The 27,317-nt window shown below is 45.3% G+C and overlaps 1 protein-coding gene across 3 annotated transcripts in view; it reads left to right on the top strand.

Annotated features, from left to right (window-relative positions):
• The window catches only part of DOCK4 (dedicator of cytokinesis 4), a 481,793-nt gene that overhangs the window by 229,134 nt on the left and 225,342 nt on the right, over positions 1-27,317 (top strand). For all 3 annotated transcript variants that reach the window (XM_075558568.1, XM_075558567.1, XM_075558566.1), the window contains exons 6-8: positions 1,727-1,875; positions 6,296-6,380; positions 14,384-14,535. In XM_075558568.1, coding sequence (XP_075414683.1) covers positions 1,727-1,875; positions 6,296-6,380; positions 14,384-14,535 — 386 coding nt within the window. The remainder of the gene's footprint in view (positions 1-1,726; positions 1,876-6,295; positions 6,381-14,383; positions 14,536-27,317) is intronic.

Raw genomic sequence — 27,317 nt, 5'->3', positions numbered from 1 at the left:
CTGGTAGAGGAGACCAATAACACCTTGTAAATTGTGGGCTGCAGATGAGAGAACTCAGGGGGCTTCAAAGAGTTTGCAAAGAACGGGATTAAAGCCCAAGGGAAATTCTCTAGAGACATTTCAAAGGCCCTTGGTGTAGACTGAGTTTTTAACATAGAAGCACATGGCTGGAGAATGATGAGTTGCTTTTGGTAATCTTTAAAACTAATTAAAATATGAAGCCACCCCAAGCCTAGGAAAAACACGCCTGCCATCTTGTGTTGACATACAGGCCCGAGGCTGGGCATTTTATTTATATTTCCTTAGGATTATTCCCCCATCTCATCACAAACTTTCATTTGTTTACTGACCCTGGGGTCAGTATACAGCCCCTGTCAACATTGACACCCCAAAACTGGATAGTGTCCAGTTTAAGGCAAATGAATGTGCTCATTTTTAAAAAAACACTCAACTATTCACAATTAACTTTAGTTACATATCTTACATGTGGCAGGTTTTATTAAGATATTCTTTTAGCCAAGCATGCAATGCTGTACCCTACTCTCTCCCGTTCACAATGGATCTAAAGCATTTTCCACATTCTTCTGGTCTTCCTACCTAGCCAATTTTTAAGGCATCCCGACACGATGACATGATGTCATAGCAGTTGTGGCTGTGATTGTGCTCTCTGAGGGCACGTGTGCAGCCAGGCCTGTGGCATGCGGAGCCCCGGCCACCCTGGTTTTCGTCCTTGCTCAAGGAGGCTGAGCAGCTGGTTCCCATTCCTGTTTTGGATCCTGCTTCCTTCTCATCTCAGTGTTCTCTCGAACCAGGTACGAGAGGTGACAGCATTAGGAAACAAAGACCATCCTAGTTGATATTGAACTGCAGAATGCCTGCCCTCAGAGCAGGGCCATGGCTTCTTCACCGTGAGTCGGTTCAGAAGGAAACTAGCTCTGGCCATTACTGCATGAGGTTTGGCTTACTCTATAGCACTCTTTATGTCGTTTCTCTTCGCCCAATGGCGTGACTTCCTTCTGATTGGCTTAAATGTTCCTTGATCTTCACTGCTCACTCTTCTGTATGACCTGAACTCAAAAACCAAACTTTTACACTGCCATCAAGTTAATCCCAAATGCACAGCAAACCTTACTGAGCAGAACCCTCCATTTTACCCAGATAACCTGGGCATGTGTGTTTGCATTAGGAGCCCTTATGGGGTAGTGCCGGGCTGCTAATGATGAGGTTAGCAGTTTGAAACCACAACCCATTCCATAGGAGAACGCTGAGGCCTTCTATTCCCATCAAGAGAACAGTCTTGGAAACCTACAGGGGGCAGTTCTACAAAGGTTTGGGTAGTTCCACGAACACAAAATTCTATAAATCAAGGTATTCTCTCTCTCTCTCTCCTTCCCCCTCCCTCCCTCCCTCCCTCCCTCATTGGATGCCGGGGCTGCACAGCACAGACCAGCCATGGTTGCTGGGAGCTACCAGCCAGTGGAGGACACAAGCCTCACATCGCTACTCACAAGAGTGTTGTGTTTCCATACCCTAGTAAAGACTTGTATGGGAGCGTATGCCCCGAGTCAGAAGTGAGAAGGGTTACAGGGATAGAGCAAGTCTATTGAAGGAGATTCCCTGTACCGTCAGACAGTGGCAGGCATACGTGGGGTCAGCAGGATTTGCCCCCTTTCCTTCCTCTTTGTCTACCCCACCACTCACCATCTCCGGTTTGCCTATTGTCCAGAGAAACGAAGGTGATCTCTTCCACCGGCTGTGGCACATCATGAATGAGATCCTGGATCTGCGGCGCCAGGTGCTGGTGGGCCACCTTACCCACGACCGCATGAAGGATGTGAAGCGCCACATTACTGCCCGCCTCGACTGGGGCAATGAGTGAGTACTGCCCATTGCAGGGCCTGTCCCTGGTGGGTTGGAGATAACAGGTGTGTCACAGACATTCCCAGGGTACTGGTAACATCTCCAGAAGACAGCATGGGGGGGCTTTCCCACTTTTCCTTTGGGGGACTTAGGACAAACTGGTATTGATGGGCTGGTATGGGCACCCTCTCGTGGTTTGGTCGTTAGATTCCTGTGTGGTCTTGGAGCGTGCTCTGCTCACAGAAAACCAATTACTCACAGTGGACCCAACATGTGGCTTCTGATGAAAATGGGCTTTAATTTTAAGTGGTGGGTTTGAGGTTTGGCTTATGCAAAAACAATGCAGGGGGCACATCTGACTACACAAGGGAGGCTACACAAGGGAGGAGGAGACTCAATCTCCACACTAACCAAAGGCCAACCAGGCAGAGGCCAGACAGATCTCCACCCTCCATCTTTCTGTACCATATTTTGGTATCCACTGGTCCTCCCTCAACACTCTGCTTCTCTGCTGGGTTCGGTAATTCACTGCCAGGGCTCTACACACACTCATAGACAAAACCCACTATTATGGGGGTTTATTAGGGACGTTGGCAGGTTACTATAAGCTGGGATCAGAAAACAGTAAGGATTCAGTCATTCATTCACAGTAACACCTCTTCTCAGCCAGTGGCCAAGTCCCTTTCTCTGCTCCTCTGCCCCCATGGGCCAGGAAGTCCCCTTGCTGCTCTGCCTCACCAGCTTGTCATCTCAGCACTATTCCTCTGCTCCGCCTCATGGCCTCCTTGCCGCAGCCTCGGGTCTTTGTGTGGCATGGCCTCTGCTATCTCTGTTCTTGGCCTCTGCCACTTCACACACCTATTTGCACAGTCCACCCCCACCCCCCCACCCAATCGTTTGTTAGGAATTACAGAGGCCTGGACAGAAGAGCCATATTAAGACATTTCACTTCACCGTATCCTGTGATTTGCATGAGTTCATGTTTCTCATGGTAATAGGTCACCGGTAAGCTGGAGGGAGATGCAAGTGTTCCCAGTCTTTGAAAGTTGTATGGCAGGTACGCCAGGAGGCATAGACTAACCCAAGGTAGCCCACTGTGAATGTCCCACTGAAATTCAGAAAAAGGCTGCTCTTGATCAAGATTCACTTTTAAATAAAACTGAAAGGTGACTAATTTAAAATAACTGCCGGGCACATTAAGTGGTGGTAAACCTCTGGCCCAGGGTGATAGCTCCACCAGCTTTGAATATGAATATAGGGGTGAGAGATTTGAATTAACCAACTTTGACCATGATCCTAGGCTTTCATCAGGCTTAAGTTTAAGGAAATAACAGGGCTCTTCAACACCCAAATCCCCACATGCTCTTTGGACCTGGGCAGGATCTTGGAGTGGGAGAAGAGAGAAGGAGACAGGAAAAGAGCAAAGGACAGACACTTTTGTACCCTGGAGGGATTCTTCTCTTACGGAATTTGGGAACATCAAGTTAAGGCTAGGGCAGCACATCTCCTAACCAAGGGAGATGCTCTCTCAGAAGCCAGTTCTGATACTCCCCCGAGAGGATGATGGGAACCAACTCCTAATTCTGAACCTGCTCCACCTCGACGCCTTTTGTTACTTTGTTGCTGGGACATGCCGGTCCCACATGCAGAGACAATAGGTGAAGCGCCCCCTGCCAGTGAGCGCTCTCTGACGCCTAGCAGCTTCGCAGAATGGAGTAGGCCTCGCGGCGGGCTTTGGAGCTGGAGATGGCCATGGAAGACAGGGCTTTGGAGCTGTAGATGGCCATGGAAGACAGCTGCCGCATCTTTCTCCTCCTGGAGCAGCTGGCAGGTTGGAGCTGCTGACTTCTTTGGTTAACAGCCCAGTGGGTTACCCGGTGCGCAGGCAGGGTTCCTTGTAGGCGAAGGAGCGTGAATTCTGTCTCTAGAGACGATTCACATTGACGGAAGGAAGTGTCGATGCGGAGTGGCAGCAGAAGGATGGAGCTAATAATGCTTCTTCTTACAGACCAGAGGCACATTCCTGAGGCATCCTTGACTGGGCTTCCTTGTCTTTTGAGGGAATAAGCTGAACTTGAGGACGTACATGGGCCTCTTCAAGGCAATATGATTCCAAACACACTCTTCTCACCTGCAAAGCAGATCAGCCAGCAGAGGCCCCCGGGGGGCTTGCTAGCCGAGGTGGACAGGACTTTAACCGGTGGGCCTGAGGCTGCCTGAGTGGTCTTTCATGTGTTCCTTTATGATTTGGAAACTGCTCTTCCGTTTTTCTTTTGGTTACATTTAAAGGGGTACTTTTTACATAAGAAGAAAATTGAATGAACTTAGCTTTTTGAAGACAACAGAAAGATGAATCGGGCTGAAAGAAGATCATGCTGTTTCAGATTTTAGAAAGGGAACGACGAAGGTGTGAGAAACATTAATTATGACTACTTATGACTCAGCTCTGAACCGAGCTCAGCTTGTGTTGTGAGTAGCTCTGTAGGCATTGGTTGGTAAATCGGTAAAGCAATGGCGCGTGCCGTGGAGTGGTGTTTAGGCAGTCCTCAAGTTTATGAACTGTCTGAGCTCGGATTCTTGTTTTCTTGGCAGTGTTCGACTGCCTGGTTTAAAAATGGCTTGGTGGCCTGTGGGTGATGCAGCTATCTCGTTCCATTCTTTGAAGTATAAATTTGTTTTCTTATTGGACAATGTTAAGTGGAAAGTGAATTAAAGTCATTCTCGTACCTGCTCCACGTCAAATTGCCTTTCATAATTATTTGTCCACATACAGTGGAGCTCTGAGGAACCCTGGTGGTGCAGTGGTAAAACATTCAGCAGGTCATGGAAAGGTGAGCGGTTCAAACCCACGACTTGCTCTCAGGCTGAAAAGCTTAGCCATCTACGTGCTTCTGCAAAGATTTGCAGCCTTGACATGCTCTGTGGCAGTTCCACTCTGTCGCAGAGGGCTGCCTATGAGTTAACAGCAGGTTAGTAGCACTCCAGATAAGTTACTAATTGGGAATGTGACTCCTATTCAGTTTCCTGGGTGGTACAGTTTGTCCGCAGCTGATAACCAGAGGGGTGATGGCTGGAGCCCACCTGGTGGCGCAGGTGAAGACACAGGCTTGTCACTCTGCATTCATAAAGATGACAGCTGAGGAAACCCCATGGAACAGTTCTGCCCTGAACACATGGGGCCTCCTACGTGACCAATCTGCAACAAAAATAAACCCACAGAATGGATGTGTTCAATCTCAAGTTGTCTGAGAGGCAGTCAGAAAGTATTGCTGCTGGGTTTCCAGTTTGTTCTGGTTGCTCTGGCCGCCAGCAGGTGACTGCTGACAAGTTCCCTCTGTCTTAGTTCTCGTAGTCTTGTTGGGGTGTAAGGTGAAAGAGTGGCTTCTGATGGGACGCTGTCTCATTTGAATTCAAGAATAGTCTGCTCTTAAGTTATTTTCAGAATGCAAAGGAGTAATCGTAATGAAATTTCCTGTAGAACACAAGGTGTTCAGGGGCTCTTATTAGAAAGAAATTCTCAGAACTTTTCAAACTGCAAGGCTGAGACAAAGGTCACGACAGTTGCTCCCAGGAACTTGAACTGTTTCCTGTCGTGCCGATGGGTCTGCCCATTCTCGGAGGGCACCGGGGGCTGGGCTACTAGACTCTCACCGAGAACCTCCATCTCAGCCATCCCGAATCTTGCTCCTTCACACCTGACTTTGTTCCGAAAACCACTTGTCACGTACTTTCCATGCTCCCATCTGAATTTCTAAGTTCAAATTCTCAAGGAAGGATCTCATCGATGGGGTCAATGTTCTGAGCATTTTATACTGGACCATCATGTTGTTAGCCTGTCTGTGGAAGATCTGTCCTTGGGTTAGGAGGCCTCTTGTGGGCTACTTGGGTCTGGATCAGAAAGGGTGATGGTCTGCTGCTTGTCTGCCCCTTCCAGCAAAGACTGTGGGCAAGAAGCTCCCAGGACCGGGTGGGGGTAAGGTTCAGTGAGCCACAGTCAAAACTGTCTCGAAGATGAAACCTTTTTGCACCCCAACCTAGAACTGGAGGATCCTGGTGGTCCAGTGGTTCAGCATGTGAGGATGTGGTCGTCTGCTTCCATAAACATGGCAACCTTGGAAGCACCATGGGGCAGTTCTGCTCCGTGCTGTGGAGTCACCGGGAGTTGGCATCAAGTGCACGGCCTGTCGGGAGGCTTCAGCCATTGTTGGGGAAAGGCCATGCTTGCTCCGGCCATCAGGAGCCTGTTCTATCAGCTTCCATTTCTGAAGCTGTCCTCAGGGTTCAGCCTTCGCTAGACTCACTGCCTCAACTCTGTTTGTAAAGTGTAGGAGGTTCCGATATGAGTGAGGAAAACATGGTAGGCCAGACAACGCTTATGCAAACTTCATGCAGTCAGTAAAGGTCTCTTTTCTCCCTTGTACTATTTACTTTCTAGGCAGCTTGGACTGGACCTGGTGCCCAGGAAAGAGTATTCAATGGTGGACCCAGAGGACATCAGCATCACGGAGCTGTACCGATTGGTAGGTACCGGACGCCTGAGCTCACAGCCTCAGGGCTCATTTCGTAGTTTCCCCAGCGCGCCGCCTTCTTGCGTGACTTTGTCAGCACAGGTTGTTCTAGGTTCAGTTTGTAGAGTCAAGAGAACCGAGGGCTGAGTGATCATGCCCTGAGCACAAGAGCAGACGCGTCACCCAGCTCCAAACTTGGTATGTTCTCTCCTTCGCCCTCCCAGCCACGTGGAAGTCTAAGAAGTTTGTCATTCTTTTGCACACTTTTGAACTTTTTAAAGGTTTGATATCAGGACGGCTTTGTAAGCGATGGTTTTAACTCCTGACACCTCTGCACGCGCGCCCCTCTCCACCACCAGCATCTCCTCGAGACACCCGGGGATTGAGAGCGTCTCTTCCTCCATCTCCACTTGCTGAGTCGCACCCATCCCTCTTGCTCCCAATCCGTTTCTTCTCAGTGCTGCTGGCCGTTAGTAACTATAACGTATGTTATCTTTTTGCTCATCATGGCACCAGGTAGATCCTGAGATCTATTTCTAGTTGTGTGGTAGATTAAAGTCCAATTTTATTTATTTGAATTGGTATCTAGTTTCCCCAAAGCTGGTCTAATTTACTTTGTATTCGCCCTTACAATCCTACGACTTCATTGTCTGCTCTGCAGACAGTCTGTTTACCTGATGTTCCAATCCTTCTTGTTAAGCTCTCTCTGACAACTCAGGGTTGCAGGGGGACATTGGAAAGGGCCTTCAGAGTTGAAGTCAAGCCACGTTTCATCTCACTGTGAGCTAGTGAGTACTACTTCTTCCCATAAAGTTCCTGGGAAGAGTGTGGTCAGAGGGATTAGGATCCTTTCGGAAGATCCTGCCTCTTTGTGAGTAGCTTCCCCAAGAATAGAGAGAGATGCGGAACCTGAAGATTGTCTGTATCAGGCATGAGGTGTGACTTTCTCAGTGCTTGTTTCCATGTGTTCTGCGATCGCTGATATGTTCAGGTTCTCTACACCCCATTCTGTCCGTTGGGGTGATTTCTGTTTTTGAGGAATACCATGTATTTCCTGTCCTTTGCTCTCAGTTTCTTGAGAGCGATGTGTCCTGCTGCCCTTCAGCACTAAACAGAATGTCTGTTTAATCAAAACAGGAGTATTCTTGCATCACATCATCATTTCTTCTTGAGCTATGTACCAAATATTGCCTGCATAATACATTAATCAGTAACATCCTGAATTGTGACGTCATTATTGTTGTTAGTTTATGTATTTCTTTTGGGCATCATACTTTGTTTTTGATTTTTTTTTGGCTTTTCTGAATACTCAAGGTTAAGCTTCTTCAGGTATTGCAGTATCATAAAACATTGTTCAGTATGCCCCATGGACTCTTCGGCAGTACTTTCTACGTAGTACACACTTTGTTTCATATGTCATTAGGGTAACATGAAAAAAAATCATGGGTTTTTAATCTAAACAACTAGACTGAAATTCTTGCTTGTCTATTGTCCTGCTCTGTGATCTTGGATTCACTGCTTAATCTCCCAAGTCTCATTTACTTCATCTATTAAACAGGGAAATATTGCCCACTAGGTTTGTTAAAAAGATTCCCGAAGACATGAATGTAAATTGTCTTTCTCTGGCACTGATATTTGCAACACAGCTAAGAATTCAGTTGGTATTTGTTCTTTTCTCATCTGTATTCCATCCATATTAGAGATGCTAGGTGGTGTGAATAGTTGATGGTAAGTGCTAAATTTTAGGATTATATTTGCTGTGCTTAATAAAATAATAAAATGACAGGTGCTCAGACATAATAGAAGATTGACTTCACTCTCTCTGAATGTAAATCCCAAGGTAGAAAGTTCGAGTGGTGTTTATGGTTTCAATGTGTCCAAAATGATCAAGACCTCGATTTCTGTGGTGCAGTCTCTGGCCCTGATCATCACGAACACCTCAATGTGCAATAGAGCAGCAAGTTCCCGACATTCTGTCTGCACTCCGAACAGAGCAAGAGACGGCGTTCTCTCAGCCGATTCAAGTACTGAAAAGAACAAAAAACATGCACTTGTCTCATTGTTCAAACATAACAGAGTTACGTTCCCATAGCTAACTGAGGATATCAGATATTTGATTTTTTTTTTCGGTTCAATGTTGTGTGCATGCAGTCGTTTCTGTTTCTGTGGGTGCAAGAACAAGGTGGAGATTCACTGTGCAGCCAAGGCTCCACTTTTCAAGAGCAAAGTGAATCGGAGTCCAAAGGACGCTCTTCACTGCAGACTCGCTTCTCTTGATGACAGTGAGATCCCACCCCCACCCCCACCCCTGCTTCTGAGAGGGCTACCTGCACACCCGGCAGGGTGACCATCACTCACAGCTGACTGGCATAACCAGGCCTGTTCCCCCGCCATCTTACCCAGGCCACCAGGGAAAAGTCATTAGTAGGAATAACAAAACCCACCCCCGGGTAGACTGGCCCTAAATAACCCGCTGCGCTACAGTGGCATTGGTTGTTGCATTGTTGTTGTTGTTGGTGCTGTTGTTTGATTTTATTTACCATTTTATATGGGCTGGCACATTCATTGAATCGCTTAGGATATTCCAGATGTTGATAGTGGCTTCCCAGACAAGATTCGGGAGCTTCTTTGGGCTCTTATTGATTAGCAGTGCCTGACATTGCCAGACAAGCGAGGGCTTTCAGGATTTCACAGTTCAAATCCTAATCCAAAGTCTTCTGTTTACAAAATGGAGAGAATAAAGCATACTTTTCCATGCACGTCAAATGTCTCCTCAGATATAGTTATATTTTCCTCTTTCTAAAATACAGACGGGCCAAAGAAAAGGCTGGACAATTATAAGCTTCAGAAAGACAAGTTGTCTTCTGAAGGAAGCTTCTTTTCAAGGCCACTTTAAAGAAACAATGTAGTCGTGGTAGCGTAGTGGGTTACACATTGGGCTACTGACAAAAAGTCAGCAGGTTGAAACCACCAGCTACTCCACAGGAGAAAGATGAGGTGTTCTACTCTGTCTCATAGGGTGACTATGAGGTGGCATCAACTTAACGGCAGTGGGTTTGGGGTTAGCAATAGCATCCACTGTAGAAAACTCACTGCTGTCAGGCTGATGCACACTCATCTCCACTCTCTAGGAAAGGGTGTAACTGCCTCTGGGTTTCCAAAACTAACTATTCACAGGAGTAGAAAGCTTCCTCTTTCTCCCTTGGAGCAGCTGGTAGTTCGAACTTCGGACCTTGAGAATTGCAGCCTAACGTGTAACCACTATGTCACCAGGACTCCTGATGTTCACGATAGCTCTCAACTTTCCTGTGCAACATAAAGGTGCCTCGCGATGTTGAGTTCGCCCAAGGCCATTGGAAGGCAGCATCACTGATTGTTTTAGCAGTTTGTTGTTGTTTGACAATTTGTTATCACTTCTGAATAAAGAGCCCTGGTGGTGTACTGGATTACTCGCAGGGCTGGTAATTGCAAGTTGAACGGATCAAAATTACCACTTGCTTCAATGGAGAAAGATAAGGCTTTCTACTCCTGGAAAGAGTTAGTCTCAGAAACCCATAGGGGCAGTTCTACCCTGTCCTGTGGGATGACTGTACGTTGTCATTGGCTTGGCAGTGAGTTTGGCTTGGTTTTCTATTTCCATAAAGATTTACAGCCTTTGAAATCCACTGAGGCAGTTCTGCTCTAACCTGTAGGATCACCATGAGTCGGGATTAACTCAATGGCAATGAGATGTTGTAATTTGGGGGTTTTGTTGGATGGATAAGGACCAGAGCGTGGAGTTGCAATGCCTCAATGGAGCATGCCAGATGAATGGCAGCTGCTTCGCTCTACCTTGAGTTACCTTTCTTCTTGTCGCCCTATTGGATGGGCACGTGTTTGCAGCGCACTACAGCCACATTGCACCATCAGAAAAAGAATGTCTTGCTGTAAGATGTTGTGAGTCCTGTTAGCAGATCTTTCTCACCTAATTGTGTTCATCCGAGCAGTGAAAGGGCTAAACTTCACAGTGTTAGCATATGTCCCCTTGGAAAGCTTGGTTGAATGCCAAAGACACGATTATAACCCTTTGGGAAATATGGAGAACCCTTCTGAGGAGGGTTCCCTGGCTTTGTGGGCCCACAGAGCCTCTGTTTAGAGCCTCTTGCCGTTTAATAAGGTTATTCCGCAGCTGGTTTTGTGCTCTTTAGTGTGCAAACTAGTGGTTTACAACCAGAGGCAGTTTTGCCCCCAGGGGACCTTTGACAGTATGTCTTTGGACATTTTTAGTTGTTGCAACTTCCCAAGTGGCATAAATTAGCAGTGCTGCTAATTGGCCTACCACCGAGAAATACCCAGCCCAGACGGTCAGTCAGACTCAGGCGAGGAGACCTTGCTACAAACTACTCATCCAGTAATGAATGCACTAAGTGGAGACTCAAAATTTGGAGTCCCGTGGGCAAATCCTGGGAAAGGGTTCGTTTCTTTCCCTCCCCAAAGTCCGCGTGCCACACAAGCATGCCTAGAGTAGCTAGCAGGGAAGTGTGTGCTCACGCATTATTGCAGAGAGGAGGTTTTGTCTGTGTGATACGGCTGCCAGAAGATCGCTCTTGAAGTGTGAACATGGCTTTTCTGTTTTTTATTGCAGTCATATTTTCACAAAAATATTTTTAGCCATTCCTCAAAGTAGTTAATTGCCAAGAGATAAGCAAGTAGCTACCACCTACTTCTGGCTCCATGGTGGAGGAGAGGCGAGGCGAGACTGTGGTGTCAGGAGTGTGCTCAGGTATAAGAAGCCCCATCATGTGTACACATGGCAGAAATCGGCAGACTAGGATATGGGCAAAAACCCAAGGCACTCAGTCCGTGTACGCAAGATGCATCAGTATGGTTTTTCTGGCTGCTGTGACTTCTCTCCCACTGTAGATCATCTCTGCTGTGACTGTCGATCCTCATTGCACATGAGAGTCACCTGGGGAGCTTGGAAAGCTTCCAATGTCTGGGCCCCCTCCCCTCCGAATTCTAATTTAATTATTCCAGGATAGGACATGGGCATCAGTATATTTTAAAGTAGTGGTTCTCAACCGGTGGGTCTCGACCCCTTTGGGGGAGGGAGATGTCGAACGACCCTTTCACAGGGGTTTCCAGATTCATAACAGTAGCGAAATTGCAGGGATGAAGTAGCAACGAAAATAATGTTATGGTCGGGGGGTCACCACCACATGAGGAACTGTATGAAAGGGTCTCGGCATCAGGAAGGTTGAGAACCACTGCTGTAAAGTCTCTCTTAGTGACACTAAGGTGCAGTCAGGGTTGGGAACCACTGGTCTGGTGCACGGAGAAGGAGTGGGGGAGCTTGTGTTTCCCCGCAGGTTTGAGAGACGGGCACCCTTGGTGCAAGACAGAGGTTTCTGCAGGGGGGGGGGGCAGACAGAACAGAACAGACACCTCCTGGAGGGCTGGCTTAAAATTTTTTTTGTTTATTACAGAGAAAAGTAAAATTAGAGATCTGTTCGTTTCATAAGGGTTTGACATCTGTTTCTCCAGCTCTAGCCTTCAGTAGTTATTTTTTTAGAGTAGTTTTTGCTGTGTTCCCCTGAACTTTAAGTGAATCCGTCAATAAATTAGCTTGGCCGGGGGGCGGGGGGACGCAAGAGCGCCTTTGCAAGTTAAAGAGAGAGAATTTCAAGAACACAGGCTGCTGCTTTTGCCATTTTGTGTTTTTCCTTTGAAACACAAAACAGAACAATCTTCATGCAGAAACAATCCAGCAGTGTGTGTGTGTGTGTGTGTGTGTGTGTGTGTGTATGGAGCTGGGACATTTTATAGTAACTATTGGCAACAACACAGCAGAGTGGTGAGGTGGACTTTTGAAGAGAGGAGATAAATGTTTATATTGAGGATACAGTGGTTATACATGCCTTTGGCTAATTTCCTTTTCCCAGGTTTGCTTTCCAAGTAGTTCCAATTGAAGCTTAAAGGAACAAATAACTTATGATGGCGTTGATGCTCTTGTTTCCCAACTGCAAATGGCAGTGGCATTTGCTTGCTTCCAAAAGTGGGCCTGTCAGACTCGTAGTTCCTACACTAGACTCAAGCAGTTATCTGATATGAAAGTGAGGTTAACCCATTATCATGTACTTTAGGACCCAGCAACAGATGTGGATTTCTTACTATGGAGTTCAAATTCCTAAATGATTTTTTATGTTTCTTAATTGTCAAGCGATCCAAAAGAAAGGAGCTCATTAATTGCGCTGTGGAAGAGATAATCACCCTCCCATATCCCTAACCCCTGTTCTGCTAAGGCACAGGCCTTGGCAAACATTTTCCTTCTACCCAAATCCTGAATCAGCACTGCTCTGTGCTGGCCGAGAGCTGGACGGCCAACTGTTTCTAACAGACCAAGTTCAGAACTTGAGAGCAACTTGACCTTCTCCTGACATTTTCCCTTGTATTTTTATCAAAGTGTCAGTCTTGACTCGATTAGCAGGGAAACACCCTGACTCTTTACTACCAGTTGTTTGAGAAGCGTGTTCCCGGACATAATTCTTGCTGCTCATTCCTTCACTGTTGGCTAAAGTGTCCCCATTGTCGGACGCTGTCTGTAACTGCTAAGGCTGAAGTTAAATCCCCTAGGATGGACTTGGTTCTTCCTCTCCATTTATCCCAGCTTCAGTGTGATCTTGGATGTCCGCTCCCTTTGTGGCTGTCCTCAGGCACGGCTGAGTTGCTTCTGTCTCGTACGGGCCCTGTGTCAGCAGGGCGCTACGGCGGAGGAGTCCTAATTTATACTGCTCCTGGGGAGCTAGCTGCTTAGTGAGGTCAAGCCACCAAGCTTCATTTAGAGCAGCGGCTCTCAACCTTCCTAAGGCTGTGGCCCTTTCACACAGCTCCTCATGTTCTGGTGATCCCCCGACCATCACATTGTTTTCCTTGCTACTTCATCACTGTCATTTTGCTACTGTTAGGAATAGGCGGCCCCTGTGAAAGGGTTGCTCGATCCCCCAAAGGGGTCGAGACCCATAGGTTGAGAACCGCTGATTTAGATGACAGTGCCTAACCACTGTATCTTCAAGGCTCCTTCTACTCACCTTGAGAACCAAAATCGAACCCATTGATGTTGACTTGATCCCGACTGGTGATAAGTTATAGGGCAAACCAGGGCCCCATGGCCCACTTAGTGCAGTATTTCTCAACCTAGGGGTCGAACGACCCTTTCACAGGGGTCGCCCAATTCATTACAGAGGCAAAATGACAGTAATGAAGTAGCAATGGAATTTTGGAAGCCTGCTCATGTATGTTCAGTGAACAATCATCCACATGTTCGCATCAGCCCCAGAATCACAGACAGTTCCTCTCCTCCATCACCTGTGGGCACTCTCACTCTGGTCCACTCCCCCGTTCAACTCGTGCTGGCTGGGCTGAGGAAAGGACGTAGATGCCATCTCTACTTTGTGACTCCCTGCACGTTTCCGAGGTTGCCCTTTCGCTTGACAGTCGGTTAGAAGCAGTTTCTTCTTCTAGTGGTTAGCTATAGTTGCCCCCAGCCTGTCTTAGAAAATTACCACATTTAAAAAAATTTAGTATAATTTAAAAGCACTTTTAATTATCAGAAATACAAGTGATAGTTGTATTGTTCGGCTAACATCAATGGGTTGATCAGTTAGGTATAATGTAGTCCCATTTTTTTACAGAGATGACTAATCATTTGTTCTTATCCAAAGAGTTGATAAGGAAACAGTAGAATCATTTAAACTCTCTGCCTCAGTCTACTCCAGGAGTTGGGATCGTCCTCACAGGAATGAATCTTTTAAAATTTTTGTCCAACAGGAGTCCTTGGGGATCCACTAAGGTTTGGGTTTCTTATTTTGGAAGCTGGAAGAAAATTTGGAATTGAACACCCAACTGGACTCCGAATCCACAAGCAAATAAAAGTTTTGCATCGGACATAAGTGTTACAGAATAGCTAATGCGCTGGTTGGGTTCAGTTACCTTCCTCAGTCCACACTCATTCTTCTCTGTTGGGTCATGTCCTTCAGATGGAGCATCGACATCGCAAAAAAGACACACCTGTGCAGGCCAGCAGCCATCACCTGTTTGTGCAGATGAAGAGCCTCATGTGTTCCAACCTGGGGGAGGAGTTGGAAGTCATCTTCTCCCTGTTTGATAGTAAAGAAAACCGCCCCATCAGGTGAGTGCCACGGAGCTGGGGCTTGCCTCCCTCCCCATTGGAATGGTTTAGATTTGTGATAGGCAATCATTCAGGTATATGACCTTGGACAAGTCACCTTTTGCATCCATCAGTCTCAATTTTCCCACCCAGATTACTCTGACTTTCTAAGCTGCAGACCCTCTAGAGCAGGGGTCCTCAAACTTTTTAAATAGGGGGCAAGTTCACTGTCCCTCAGACCCGTTGGAGGGTCGGACTATAGTTTGTTTGTTTTTTTAAAAAAAACTATGAACAAATTCCTATGCACACTGCACATACCTTATTTTGAAGTAAAAAAACAAAAGGGAAAAACACCTGGCAGGCTGGATAAATGTCCTTGGTGGGCTGCATGTGGCCCGCAGGCAGTAGCTTAAGGAGCCCTGCTTCAGAGATTTCCATGTGGATGAGAGGAGAAGATGAGTATCCAGGTTCTTCAAAAATCTTGAAAAGGCTATAGAATTGTCATCAGCCGTTCAATGGACAAATGGCCCCACGGAGATCAGGGTTCCTGATTTGAGGCACTTTGTATTTGTGTAGCTTGAGATCTGGAGGTTTGTTTGTGAATGGCTGTTAACACCTGTATTGTTTCCAATGTGCAGTCAACAATTACTTGTTCTCACTTTGCCTGCAGCAGTGATGCTGGAGGCCAGGACAACCTTCCCATTGAAGTTGTAGGACTGTGGAATGAGTTAGCACACGCTTCCTGTTCTTTGACTCTTCCTCTCTTTCAGTTCCCCTACCAATGGCCAGCTTTTACTGCTTAGGAAAAGGCTTAGAGTGAGTTATTTGGCTGTTTTCCCAAAGCAGAAATTCTTTATTTATTTTGATTTGTCTTTTTAAGCAGAAATTCTTGTTGAGGTGCATTTATAGTACCAATCTTTATATTTGTTTTATAGATGAATATGCCATTTAAAAATTAATAATTTTTATTTAAATGTTGAAAGTTGTATAAATTAAAATACTGACTGCTGTTCCTTGCTTATTGCAAAATCATTTTATTTGAAAATGCTCATCATTTTTAAAGTAATATTTACTCAAATGTGTTAGAGGAACACAAGTAATCTTTGAAGCATGTTTTTATGGCCATAAGATCTTGGCTCAGTTATTTGGTGAATTAGCATAGAGAAGCATGTTAGCCATCACTAATTAGGAAGTGGAGTTCCTCTCCTGACAATAGGGCTGCATCCCTCGATTTTAGAGGGCAGTGGTTTTGAGCAGTAAAGACAGAATTTTATGAGGTGTGGACGTAGCAATGCGAGTCCAGTCTTACAATCTACTCTGTACACCGTTAGAGAAACGACTCTGTGCCTTACACGTCCTTCCTCCCTGCTCAAATCAATGCAACTGCAAAGGGGAGCTCTGGGCCTGAACAAATGATCCAGGCAACGGCTAGGCACTGGCCTCCAAAACGTGAAGGATTGTTGAGAGATAATTCCTGCTCACGGATTGGAATGCGTCTTGAGAAAGCTGGCTTGGTGGTTAGTTTAGTGTGACAAAATCTTTATTACTTTGCATATTGTATGGTCTCTTTAGCTCATTTAGAAACTATATGGAATGCAAAAAGAGGAAATGAGGGGGCAGGCTTTCTCTAAAGCTAGCGTTTTGAAGGGGTGCAAATTGCCCATTGCCACCGATATTTAAAGAGCATACCTGTGGCATTGAGTGCCACTTTTATCTCAGTTTTAGACACTCTTAGAAATTGTATTCAGTTCTCCTTGCCTTATTCTATTTACTTGATGAAAACAGGCAGGTAAATGGATTCAGGATCCCCAAAACGTGGTTCCCAGGTTCAGGCTAGGGCTGGCCACTGTCTTGTTCTGTAAGGTGTTTGTGCTACCAAACTCGCCTGCGTTGACCTGGTTTCTTGTCTCTCACACACTCCCCCCCCCTCCCTCCCTCCCTCTCTCTCTCTCAGTATTCTTCTTCTCTCCCCATTTTATATGCACCTCCCCTCCCCCCCCCCACAGAGATAAAACCCTTTCTCTGCTCTCATTTTCTTTCTCTCACACTCTGTCTGCTACACCCCCCAACACACACGTTCTCCTCTCTCACCATTCGCTTTCATGCTCCCACTCGTTCTCACTCACTCTCCTGTAGCATCCTTTCAGCGAGCAGACCTGGAGTGACACTGGGAAACACTCCCCTGCTTTCTGGCCACTGGGCTTGGCTATCTCTTATCTTGCAAACGCACAATCGCCATCCAAGGGTGGACAAAAGAATGGGTGAGAGTGGAAACATATTCTTACTAAGTATTTGGGAACATCTCAAGTTTATGTACATGTTGCTTCTTTGGTCTCAGGCAGCCCAGAGGTCTTCTCTCAGCGTTTCACCCTTTGCTCAGTGTGTGGGTGCAAGCTGCCAGGAGCAGAGGCAGCCTCCCCGGGAAGAAGCCGAAAGACTGGCTGGGTTCTGCCTGTGCAGCTGGCTACTGCTGCCCTCCCCCTTTCACCCGCCCCCTGGCCTTTCCGTCCTCTCCAAACTGGTGACCGTTCTTGCTTCCTTCTTTCTGTGTGGCACAGCGAATGAGTGGGAAGTAATCATATCTGCTCAGCAAATTAAAAACAAAACACAAAAACTCACTGCCATCTACCCCATTCCTTTCTTTTAGTTTACCTTCCTCTTTTGTGACCCTGTAGGACAGGGTAGAACTGTCCCTGGGGGGGGGGGGGAGGGTTTGAGACCATAGCCCTTTATGGGAGTAGAAAGCCTAGTCTTTCTCTCAAGGAGCGGCTGGTGGTTTCAAACTGCCGACCTTTTGTTTAGCAGCCTGCCTCATAACCACTACACCACCAGGGTGCCTCTTCTCCACAACAGCATCCTAATTTGAGATGGGATTTTGAGATGCAGTTGTGTTTCTTTTTCTACCCACCAAGGACCCCGTGGTCGCATAGTGCTTACGAAACTGCTCCTCAGGAGAAAGATGGGGCTCTCTGCTTCGGGGGCAATTCTCCCCCGTCCTCCAGAGGCTCTACGAGAAGAAGGAGAAAATGGATCCAGAGGGGAATTATTCACTATGTATTTTCCTCAGTACTTACGTTTCGAACATTTTTGGCAGACACACAAACATAAAACAGTGTTGTGTACTATTAGGTCTTTGCTATCAGTTTCAACACTTCTGGAGTTAAGGCGGGATTTCTGCTGGCCACACCCATTCCCCCATCTTGCTTTTTGACCCCAAACTATACTGAGACAAAGCTCTGACATCATCTCATTTTAAAATATATTTCAGGATTTATCTTGAGAAGAAGGGAACTTTACAAATAATTACCACCTTAGGAGAATGACCTCCGCACCTTCACATACCCGCCTGGAGTCATCACTCTGCAGTGACTCAGAGAGAGTTTGGCCCACTGTTCAGCCACAATCAAACGAGGTCTATGTGTCAGCTATAGATCTCTGAAGTCACTTTGTATCTGCCGCTTCCCTCTCCTGCCCTCCCTCTCCCTGAACGCTTTATAATTTGTGGCAGCATTCAGGGCATTTGGTTTATTTATTTGTTTGGCAGTTCAGAATCTAAAATCTAATTGCAAACCATGGAAATCAATAATCAAAAGATAACAAAGTTAAGAAAATGCTGCTGTTGTGAAATAGGAAATAGGATCCCCGTGACTGTAATTTACACATAATATGTATCTGTGTGTGAATGTGTGTATATGTATGTAGATAATCGAAATATAACCCCAGTGTCATTGTCTGGGCCACCAAACACAGGCAGTCCCTTTGTCCAGGTGCAGGTTACATGGCCAACTTGCAAACATTCTGTAAAGGAACGATCTGAAAACGGTTCCATTTTTGTTATCAGGCAGCTGACTGTTTCAGACTTTTAGAACTTTTCTCTTTTAAGATACAAACAGCTACCATTTATTGAGCACTAACCATCTGCCAGACTTTGTTCTCATTGCTTTAAATATACGGTTATTAAAAGCCTGCGCTTATACAACCAGCAAGAGGAAGAGAGAAGATACAAACCCTCATGCCTGCCCTCTCACCACGGCACCGTTGGGCCTCTTCCAAAATTACTCCTTCTGGGCTTCTGTGTTTGCCTGAAAATTTCCATATTTGATCGGGATTTTATTGGCCAGGTCCAGAGCGTCAAAGATTAATAGTTTTAATAATGATTGTACATTATTAATAGTGATAATATTGAAAATGATATTCGGCCTCAGAAATATTCTGTGGAAATTTGTGTTTCACACAGAGATCTTTTCATAATATTTTTAAGAGGAGCCAAGTAGGATCAGCTTTTTTCTACACTGTAGTGAGTTACCAGTTGGGCTGTTAACCACAAGGTCAATAGTTGGAACCCACCAGCCACTTCATAGGAGAAAAATGAAGCTTTCTGCCCCTGTAAAAAGGTGCCGCCTCAGAATCCCACAGAAGCAATTCAGCCCTGCCCATGGGTCCCGATGAGTCAGAACCGATAGGGAGTTTGGGTTTTCCTTTTGAAAGGTCAAAATCTCAGAGTTCCATATAAGGGGGAGTCATGAAGGTGGTGGAAAAATCTAGAATAGATAAGCCTAGAGTGACTTGAAGTGGGTAGCGGTTACCCAGGGGCATGGCAGGGAGGGTGGGGGCACATGGGATGCCCACAATGTGAATACGAGAAGAAAGTGTCCTGAAATTGATGTGGTGATGATTGCCCAGCTCTTCTGAATATGATTGAACTATGACATGGTATGAGGTACCATATATACAAAAGCTGCATTAAAAATGCGCTGAAAAACTCGGCTTATACATGCGTATATATGGTATGGTCCAATAAAACTATTTTCTAAAGAGAATGAACTTTTCTCAAAGCTTTTTCATCCCTCTCTTACTTGGAGATGCCAAATATAAAAGAAATCAGCATGCGAGAGTGGTAACTTTCCATTCATTCCACTCCCATAGCTACTACAGCCACGAGAACGCTACTGAACATATGATTTAAAATAAAAATCCAGTCAGCATAGAGTCAGCATCACAGCAGAACTGCTTCCATAGGGCTCTCGGTGGCTAGGATTTTGGAGGTAGATCACCAGGTCTTTATTCCCAGGCACTTCCCTGTGGCCCTGAACTTTCAATCTTGCAGTTAGCAGCTGATTGGCTTGTTCTCACCACCCAGGAATGCTACCATAGAACCAGGTAATAGCTCTTGTACATTTCCGACGAAACATAAATTACGTTGCCCTGGGCCCTATTTAAAAAGGGTATAAATTTCACATTAGGAAAATCATTGACTTTGCCTGAAGACAATCCAGAATGTTAGATGTTGGAGGCCTCCATTGATAAAAGTATCAATACTCCCATGTTTACCCCAGTCCACTCTTTTTGTTCACCTTCCTCCCTTGTCTGTGAAACAGCCTCAAACCAATGTCTCCTAAAGTACAGGCACGTTGGACTCAGAAGAGCGAGTCATTTTTGTTTACTTGAGTTCCATGCTGTCTTGACATAATATAATTATTAGCCAAAATATAACAAAATTTGAGTTTTCTAACTTAAGCTTCCAGAGTAAACTATTTCTAGAGCACTTTTTATATGGCTGCATGCTTGTCATTTTCCATGCTTCCATGGATATGTAGGTGGGAAAGGCAGGGGGCCATTTCCCTGAATATCATCTGCAGTTTTCTCTTGTTTTATTTATTGATTTAGCACGTAATAAAATAAATAAAGGTACTAATAACACGAAAAGATTCAACTCACTGCCATCAAGTGGTTGGCAGCTCATAGCAACCCTATTGGACCAGATGGAAGTGCCCCCTTGAGTTTCTGAGACGGTGACTCTTCACCTTTCTCCTGTGGAGCAGCGCGTAGTTTCTGATTGCTCACCTTGTAGTCAACGGCCCAATGAGTGACCCACTATACCACAGAGGCACTGTTAACACCCCCCCCACACACACACACACACTCATTATAATTGGGGAAATTGAGGAATGGGCCAATTCATAACATGCCTAAGGTCACACAGCTGGTATATAATGGAACTTATATTTGAATTCATGCCATCTGAGCAGGAATTGGTTATCTAATTATTCCATACCTGTTCTCATTAGCTCCAATATTGATCATATTCTACTTTCTTCCTAAACCAAATGTTTCCCCCTGAGAGCATAGTAGAGGATCTATTGAGGGCTTCATTGGAACAAAAAAGTTGAACTGACTGAGAACTAACAGAAAGAGTTCAGTATATCTGGCAAAAAAGAGGCCCTTGTGGCATCATGGTTAAGCCCTTAACTATCACCAAAGTGCTAACTGGAATCCACCTAGCAACTGTGCTAAAGAAAGACCTCACATTCAGCTACCACAACTATGACAGCCTAGACAACTCTATTGGGCAGCTCTACTCTGAGTTAAAATTGAGTCGCCTACAATGAGGACAGATCATTAGTTGAGCACGGTCTGCAGGAGACAGGTGACACTGGGCAAGCAGGCGACACGCTGCAAGGGCAGGGGTTAGCGTTGGACCAAGGAAGGGAAGCGTGTGCCTGGAGGTTTTTGAATATGAGTTCATGTTCCATAAGGAACCAAATGGGGTAGCCTTCATCACACGTTATATTCGGTCCCTTAGATACCTTTAAACTTAATGTGCTATAGAGTAATAGAAACAATCATAGTGTTTGTACATTCCTTAGGCTGTGCCCCTGTCGGCGTCTGCATTCATTTTAGGTTTTCAGTGTTGCTGTATATTAATTCATCGACAACAGACTAGGAATTATAGGGACTAGTGAAAATGACATAGTTCACTGCCTCCCTTATAACTTTCATTACTCTGTTTACTGATGTATTCCAAAGCTTCATTAATTAAGGTTGTAAATTTGTCTCAGGGCTAATTCATTACTGTATTTTATTCTCATCAGAGAATCTATTTAATAGGGCCCACATGCCACCGATTGGTACTTAGCTTGGTATCAGCTGTTCATGCGTGCAAGCTGCTGGCATGGGCTTCTAGCTGAGAAACTGCTGCGTGACAGAACTTACGAAAATGTCGTACCCTGCCAATGACATACACCGTGTTACAGCCTAGTAATTCAATTCAGACAACGTTGACTTTCTGCTAGGGCCTGGTTCATAGGCTTTTCCTGAAATTCTGGATTTGGCTTTGTTTTGCTTTTACCCTCTTAGAATTAAACTCTCCTCTTACCTTGAAATGCTCATTTGCATAAGAGCAATTGACTGCCTTTGCTTTCAGTACTCCGTTCCTTTCTATCATTTAAGTGGAGAGCAGATGCTTTGAAAATGATTAGGGCAAAGAATGTATAGATGTGCTTTATACAATTGATGTATGTATATGTATGGATTGTGATAAGAGTTGTATGAGCCCCTAATAAAATGTTTTTTAAAAAAAGAAAAAGGATTAGTAGCGAGAATTCCTGGTAAGGCAGAGTTTGCTTTTTGGTGGGGAGGGGCTTGGTTTTGTTTTTTTCATAAAGACTGAAGTAGGCCGCATACTAGATCTCCACTTGCCCTTAAGATGAATGTCATGGGACACTTCCCCAGGCAGTTGTGCGAATGGCCAGCCTCCGGAGTCCGACCATGTTCCCACTCTGGCTTTGCTGTTTGGTAGCTGCATCCCCGGGGACAAGTTAATTCCTGCTTTTGTGCCTGTATTCTCATCTGCTAGTTAAAGGGTAATAACAGTGCATGGGTTTAGTTGGGAATTCAATGAGATAATACTAGGTATATTATCTTGACCCTTTAATTGGCCATAAATCATAGTGATGATAATTTAAAGGAACAGCAATGACAGGAAATCTGTTTTAAGACAGCCAGATGTGGTATGTGGTCGTTGATGTGCAATTCATTGAAAAACAATATATGCCAAGGAGTTATGGACAGTTTGTTAAGTGTATGACATTGTGTTAGTTTGGGTGCTTTAGAGAAACAAATTGACAGAAACTCATGTATAAGAGAGAGTTTTATATAACGGGTAAATGCGCATCAAGAAAACATCCCAACCCAGTGCTGCCCAAGTCCAACATTAACCCATATGTCCAACACCAATCCACAAAGTCCTCTTCCATCTCACAAAACACATGCAATGATGCTGACTGCAGGTGGAAAGCTGAGTCAGTGAACGTGTAAGCATCTCAGCGCTGGCAGGCATCTCCACACGGCTGCTCCAGCACCCAGGGCTGCATCAGAGTAGGGCATATGACTTCTTGGGGATGTCTTGCAGGAAGTGAGCCTTGCTAGCTAAAGGAGGGAACTGGCTAAGGCAGCTGCACCCTGGTTCAACCCTCACGGAAGCAAGAGACCTGAGAACTAGAAAGGCGAGACTCACTGAGCCATTTATCCCTCTGCCCTTTAATTAACCCCACGTGAGTTTATCGGCCAGGTTGGTACAATGAACTGTAACTATATCAGGCATGATGTGAAATTTAGAGAGGCTTGTATCAAGTCCTTATGAGTCTACATTGACTCGTTGACAGTGAGTTTTGTGTTTATTTGTTTGTTTTAATAAGGAACCTTGGTGGCACTGTGGATTAGGTGTTGAACCCCACCCAGAAAGGTCAGTGGTACAAACCCACTGACTCCTCCAAGGGAGGACGATGAGGGTACCTGCTCCCTTACAGATCTGCAATCTCAGAAACCTACAGAGGGTCCTGGTGATAAGTACATGTATGTGGGCTTGCTTTAACCTTTGCGGTGTATATGATGCATGGACTACTTGCGTCAGACTTATTGATTTTTCTATAAATGAGCAATGAAACAATGAAGAAAAATATTTTCCAGTCTCTCTAAAGGAGATCAGTTTGTTAGTCTGGCCTAGTCTCTTGCCCCATGGATCATCTGGCTTGCATTTTTCCTAGAATAATATAGGGTGCATATCAACTGATAATAGTTCTTACTAATGTATTTGACAAAACTTAGGAGGAAGGTTCTAGGACATTGAGTCTTACATAATATGTTGTTGTTGTTGCTCGTGACATTGAGTCTGTTCTGACTCACGGAGACCCTCAGGCCTTACAGAATAGAACTGCCCCATAGATTTTCTTCAGCTTTACGGGAGAAAATCACTGCATGCTTCTTTGGAGCTGCGAAGTGGGTTTGAACTGCCAGCCTTTCTGTTAGTCACCAGGTGCTTAACGTATGCATTTCCAGGACTCATAAGAAAATTGCTTTTAAGTCATAAACTTTACCTCACGTATGAAGTAAAATAGGTGGCTTTCAGAAAAGTGAATAAAAATCCTGTGACAGAAAATTCCTCTGAGGCTAAAGAAAAAGTCCTGTGTCTGTGTAAGGACCGTCTACCTAGAAAGTTTGAATGAGTTTATACCTGTCCTTAGCTAGTAGAGGAGGCAATCCTCCTATAGTATATAATGACATTCCCCCATCCCTTCCCACCTACTTTTATCTGCCCACTACCGTAGCCCATGGGAGTGCAGGAACCGTCTGTGGTCCTGCTGGGGGTTCAGTGGTGAATCCTGGAGCATGTGGCAGATGGGACCCAGGACACAAGTGAAGGAATCCACATTCCAAAGGATGAAGGTCACATTCTCCATCTAATGAGAGAGAAAGCGAGGTGAGGAGGGAGATGGCTGTAAAAGGTTGAGGCAGAGAAGGGCACCTTGAGGCCCAGCACCCTGCTCTTCAAGAACAGAGGGAGCTTAGGGCTGAAAGTGAGTGAGTGAGCACAGGAGGCCGACTTTGAGTGAGAGTGTGATAGGAAACAAGTGGGTGACAGAGTCAGGGTTGCTGGGTAGAGTTCGGAGCCCCACCCAACAGAGGCATCTGAAATTGGAAGTGGGTCCAGGCTCTCATGTTACACAGCATTTGCCAGGAGCGCCTAAGAACAAGAAGTGGGGATCCTAAGAGTGTGGCCTGACAGCATCAGAGATGGAAAAGATTGGGAAGACTGGGATTTTCATGGAATGACAAGACGAATCAAAGGAAACCACCCTCCTGGTTTCCTGTCTCTCTTCAGAGGCTGGCATGGCCTGATCGCCTTTCTGTTTCTTAGAGGAAATTTAACTTTATACAAGAACTTGTACTTCTGGAAGAAAAAAAATCAGTTACTGGGAACATTTTTTTGGGTAAAGAATTTACAAGAGAGATAAGTACCATGAACCCCGACTAGGAAAAATGCTAATATGTTTGTTCTCTGTATTAAAACATTAGCATTTTGTTTTAGATTCTGAGCGCTGTGCTAGAACGTCTCACTTCTTACATCATGCACAACGTACTACACTGTGATCACACGGTGCGGCATCTGTAATTTTGCATAAGCTAAGGAAGGACACATTGTCTTGGACATAGGAAGGTCGTTGGCCTGAATCTGTTTTTATCATTAAAGGACGTGCTCGAATGCAAACATCTTCAAAGCAAAGAGCCCACGTGGGGAGGGGGGAGAAATCTAAGCGGCCAGACATGTGGGAAGAACCGCTCTGCTCGAGGACAGAAATGGATGAATAAGGCATTCCGAGATCGTCCTTGGATGGTGGCAATCGCAGCGATTCCATATGACCCAGAGTGCTTCCTGCTGTGTCTAGACACGCTGGCACAGATTTCTCGGCAGGTGTCTACATGTCAGTGACCCGCAGGGACCTGCCCTCGAGTCTGTGTGCACGGGCATTGCTGCTTTTCACTCCCTCCTCCTCCTCCTCCTCCTCCTCCTCCCCCTCCCCCTCCCCCTTTCCCTTCTCCTCCTCTCCATCCTCTGATTGTTTCAGCAGGTGCCTTTGCAAATTGGGATGTTTGTCACTTACGAGTTAATCCGATTTTGTAGCTTACTACCCTTTTGCTCACAGTTCTGTGTCCCATAAAAAATAATTGCCTTCGAGATGTGATGATGTCCTTAATGGGAGAGATTTTAAGTAAGAAATGAACCGGAGAATAGTCTAAATTAAAACAAAACACACATAGAAATACTTTTTCCATGCAGAGACCATCCAGGGAAGAACCTCACCAGTCTTTCTCTCTTTTACTAGGGTAAAGCAAGCAAACAAACAAACAACTTCATTCCATGGAAGGATCATTTTATAGATAATAGTTGTAGCATTTCTATTGTAAATTCTATATAGTCAATATGCTTTTTTTGGTTGTTGAATACTTTGTTTTCTTTAAATATATATAGTTTGATGTGTATTTTGGGTGAATATTTACAAAGTGGTATAGATTGAACATTCAGCAGCTTCTACACAAATTGTTCGCTGGCCTGGCTACATTCTTCATAGTGCAGGAGCATTCTCATTATTACTATGCCGGTTTTTCCGTGGCATACATTTTTATTGATTTATTTCACAAACTAGAGATGATTCCATGGAAGATTCAAAGTTGAAGAAAATCTAAAGTTCATGAGAAATGGATTCGGAAGTGCCTGCCTCTTTTCCCTGAGCACGAAGCATCTAGGTCGGCCACCCATCCAGTGCCCTATTGTAACACACAGCCAGATGGCCCCTTAGGCCTCTGTTGCTATGTTTTGAAGGGCGACCAGATGGCTGTTCTTTTTACCAGGATTCTGGTTCTCTCTATCTCTTCTCTGTCCTGTGATGCTGCTCCCCATGGACAAAAGTCAGAGAAAGCGACTTTTCCTACAGGAAAGACTGTGGTCACCCGTTACAGTCATACGTTACAGTGGGTTACAAGCAGCAACCCACGTGACAAGTGCTGATTTGCCATTCGGTTGCAATTACCATGCCAAAGGATTCAACACCACTGACAAAGGGATGATTACTGATAAGGCGTTTGTTAGCTCCTTTTCTGGACATAAATCTTTTTTTCCCGCTCAACCAGGCAGCCACACATTCTTAGTCATCTTTACATTGTCGGCATTTTGAAGAGGATCTTTGCTGGGAATCAGAGCCAGGGGTGGATGTACTTAAAGGAAGGTCCGTGCCTTGCATTGTCGTTGAGACGAAGCATTAAAAGCTCATGCCAGAAATAGACGAGCAAATGCATCTAATAATGCACAAATAGCGGAAGAGAAAGCAGATAACTGAGGCTTCTAAAACTGAAATACTTAGGCTCATCAAAAGATTTTGCCAAAATAGTAAAAGGACGACCTAGGAAGACATTTTTGCAGCAACATCTGTGCCCATGGTCTCCTCGCGCTCAAATTTATAGAGAAACATCAACCCCACAACAAAAAAAAGGACAAACAATACAACTTAAAACCTGGTGGAGGACATGACAGACACATCACCAAAGAAGACATTCGGGCAGCTCGCAAGCTCATGAAAAGAGCCACGTGTTCATAAAACAAAGTCAACTGCAGATCTGAGCCCCGAAGATCTGGACGGTGGCCCACTCCTGTGAACAGCTGCTCTGACCAGGGGCATAAGAGAAGGTCCCAGTGGCAATGAGTAAAAAGAATGCAGAACAAACTTCAAATTCATAGAAAAGATCTTACTAAACTGGTCTGATAGAAACTGGGAAACCCCAGAGAGTTTTGCCCTAAGAGAACTATCTGGCTTCGAACAGAAACCGCTCAAAGACACCACCTTTCAGCCAAGTATGAGCATGGCCAGGCCAATAGATACCATCCGAAGGGATGCCCTCCTTAGAACTATCAACTGTAACATGTCAAAAAGGCCACATCTACTCGAAAGCAAAGATGAACAGGTAGGAAAGGGCAGGAGGAATGGGAGCAGGTTACCCGGCGTGAAAACGGGAAGAGACCTGGCACGCTGCAGGGCCTCCAGCCCATGTCATGGAACAATGTGTGTGTGAACTATTGAATGGAATATTATTTTGCTGCGTAAGCTCTCATGTAAATCACAAAATAATCTTGGAAAATGCTAGTATTTTCGTAATCTTGATATATCCTCCCACTTCAGTCGAACTGTGCT

Source organism: Tenrec ecaudatus, chromosome 9 (assembly GCF_050624435.1).
Source record: "Tenrec ecaudatus isolate mTenEca1 chromosome 9, mTenEca1.hap1, whole genome shotgun sequence".
NCBI classification, from domain to species: Eukaryota; Metazoa; Chordata; class Mammalia; order Afrosoricida; family Tenrecidae; genus Tenrec; species Tenrec ecaudatus.
The sequence above is the reverse complement of the archived record's forward strand: the minus strand, read 5'-3'. Positions and strand labels throughout refer to the sequence as shown.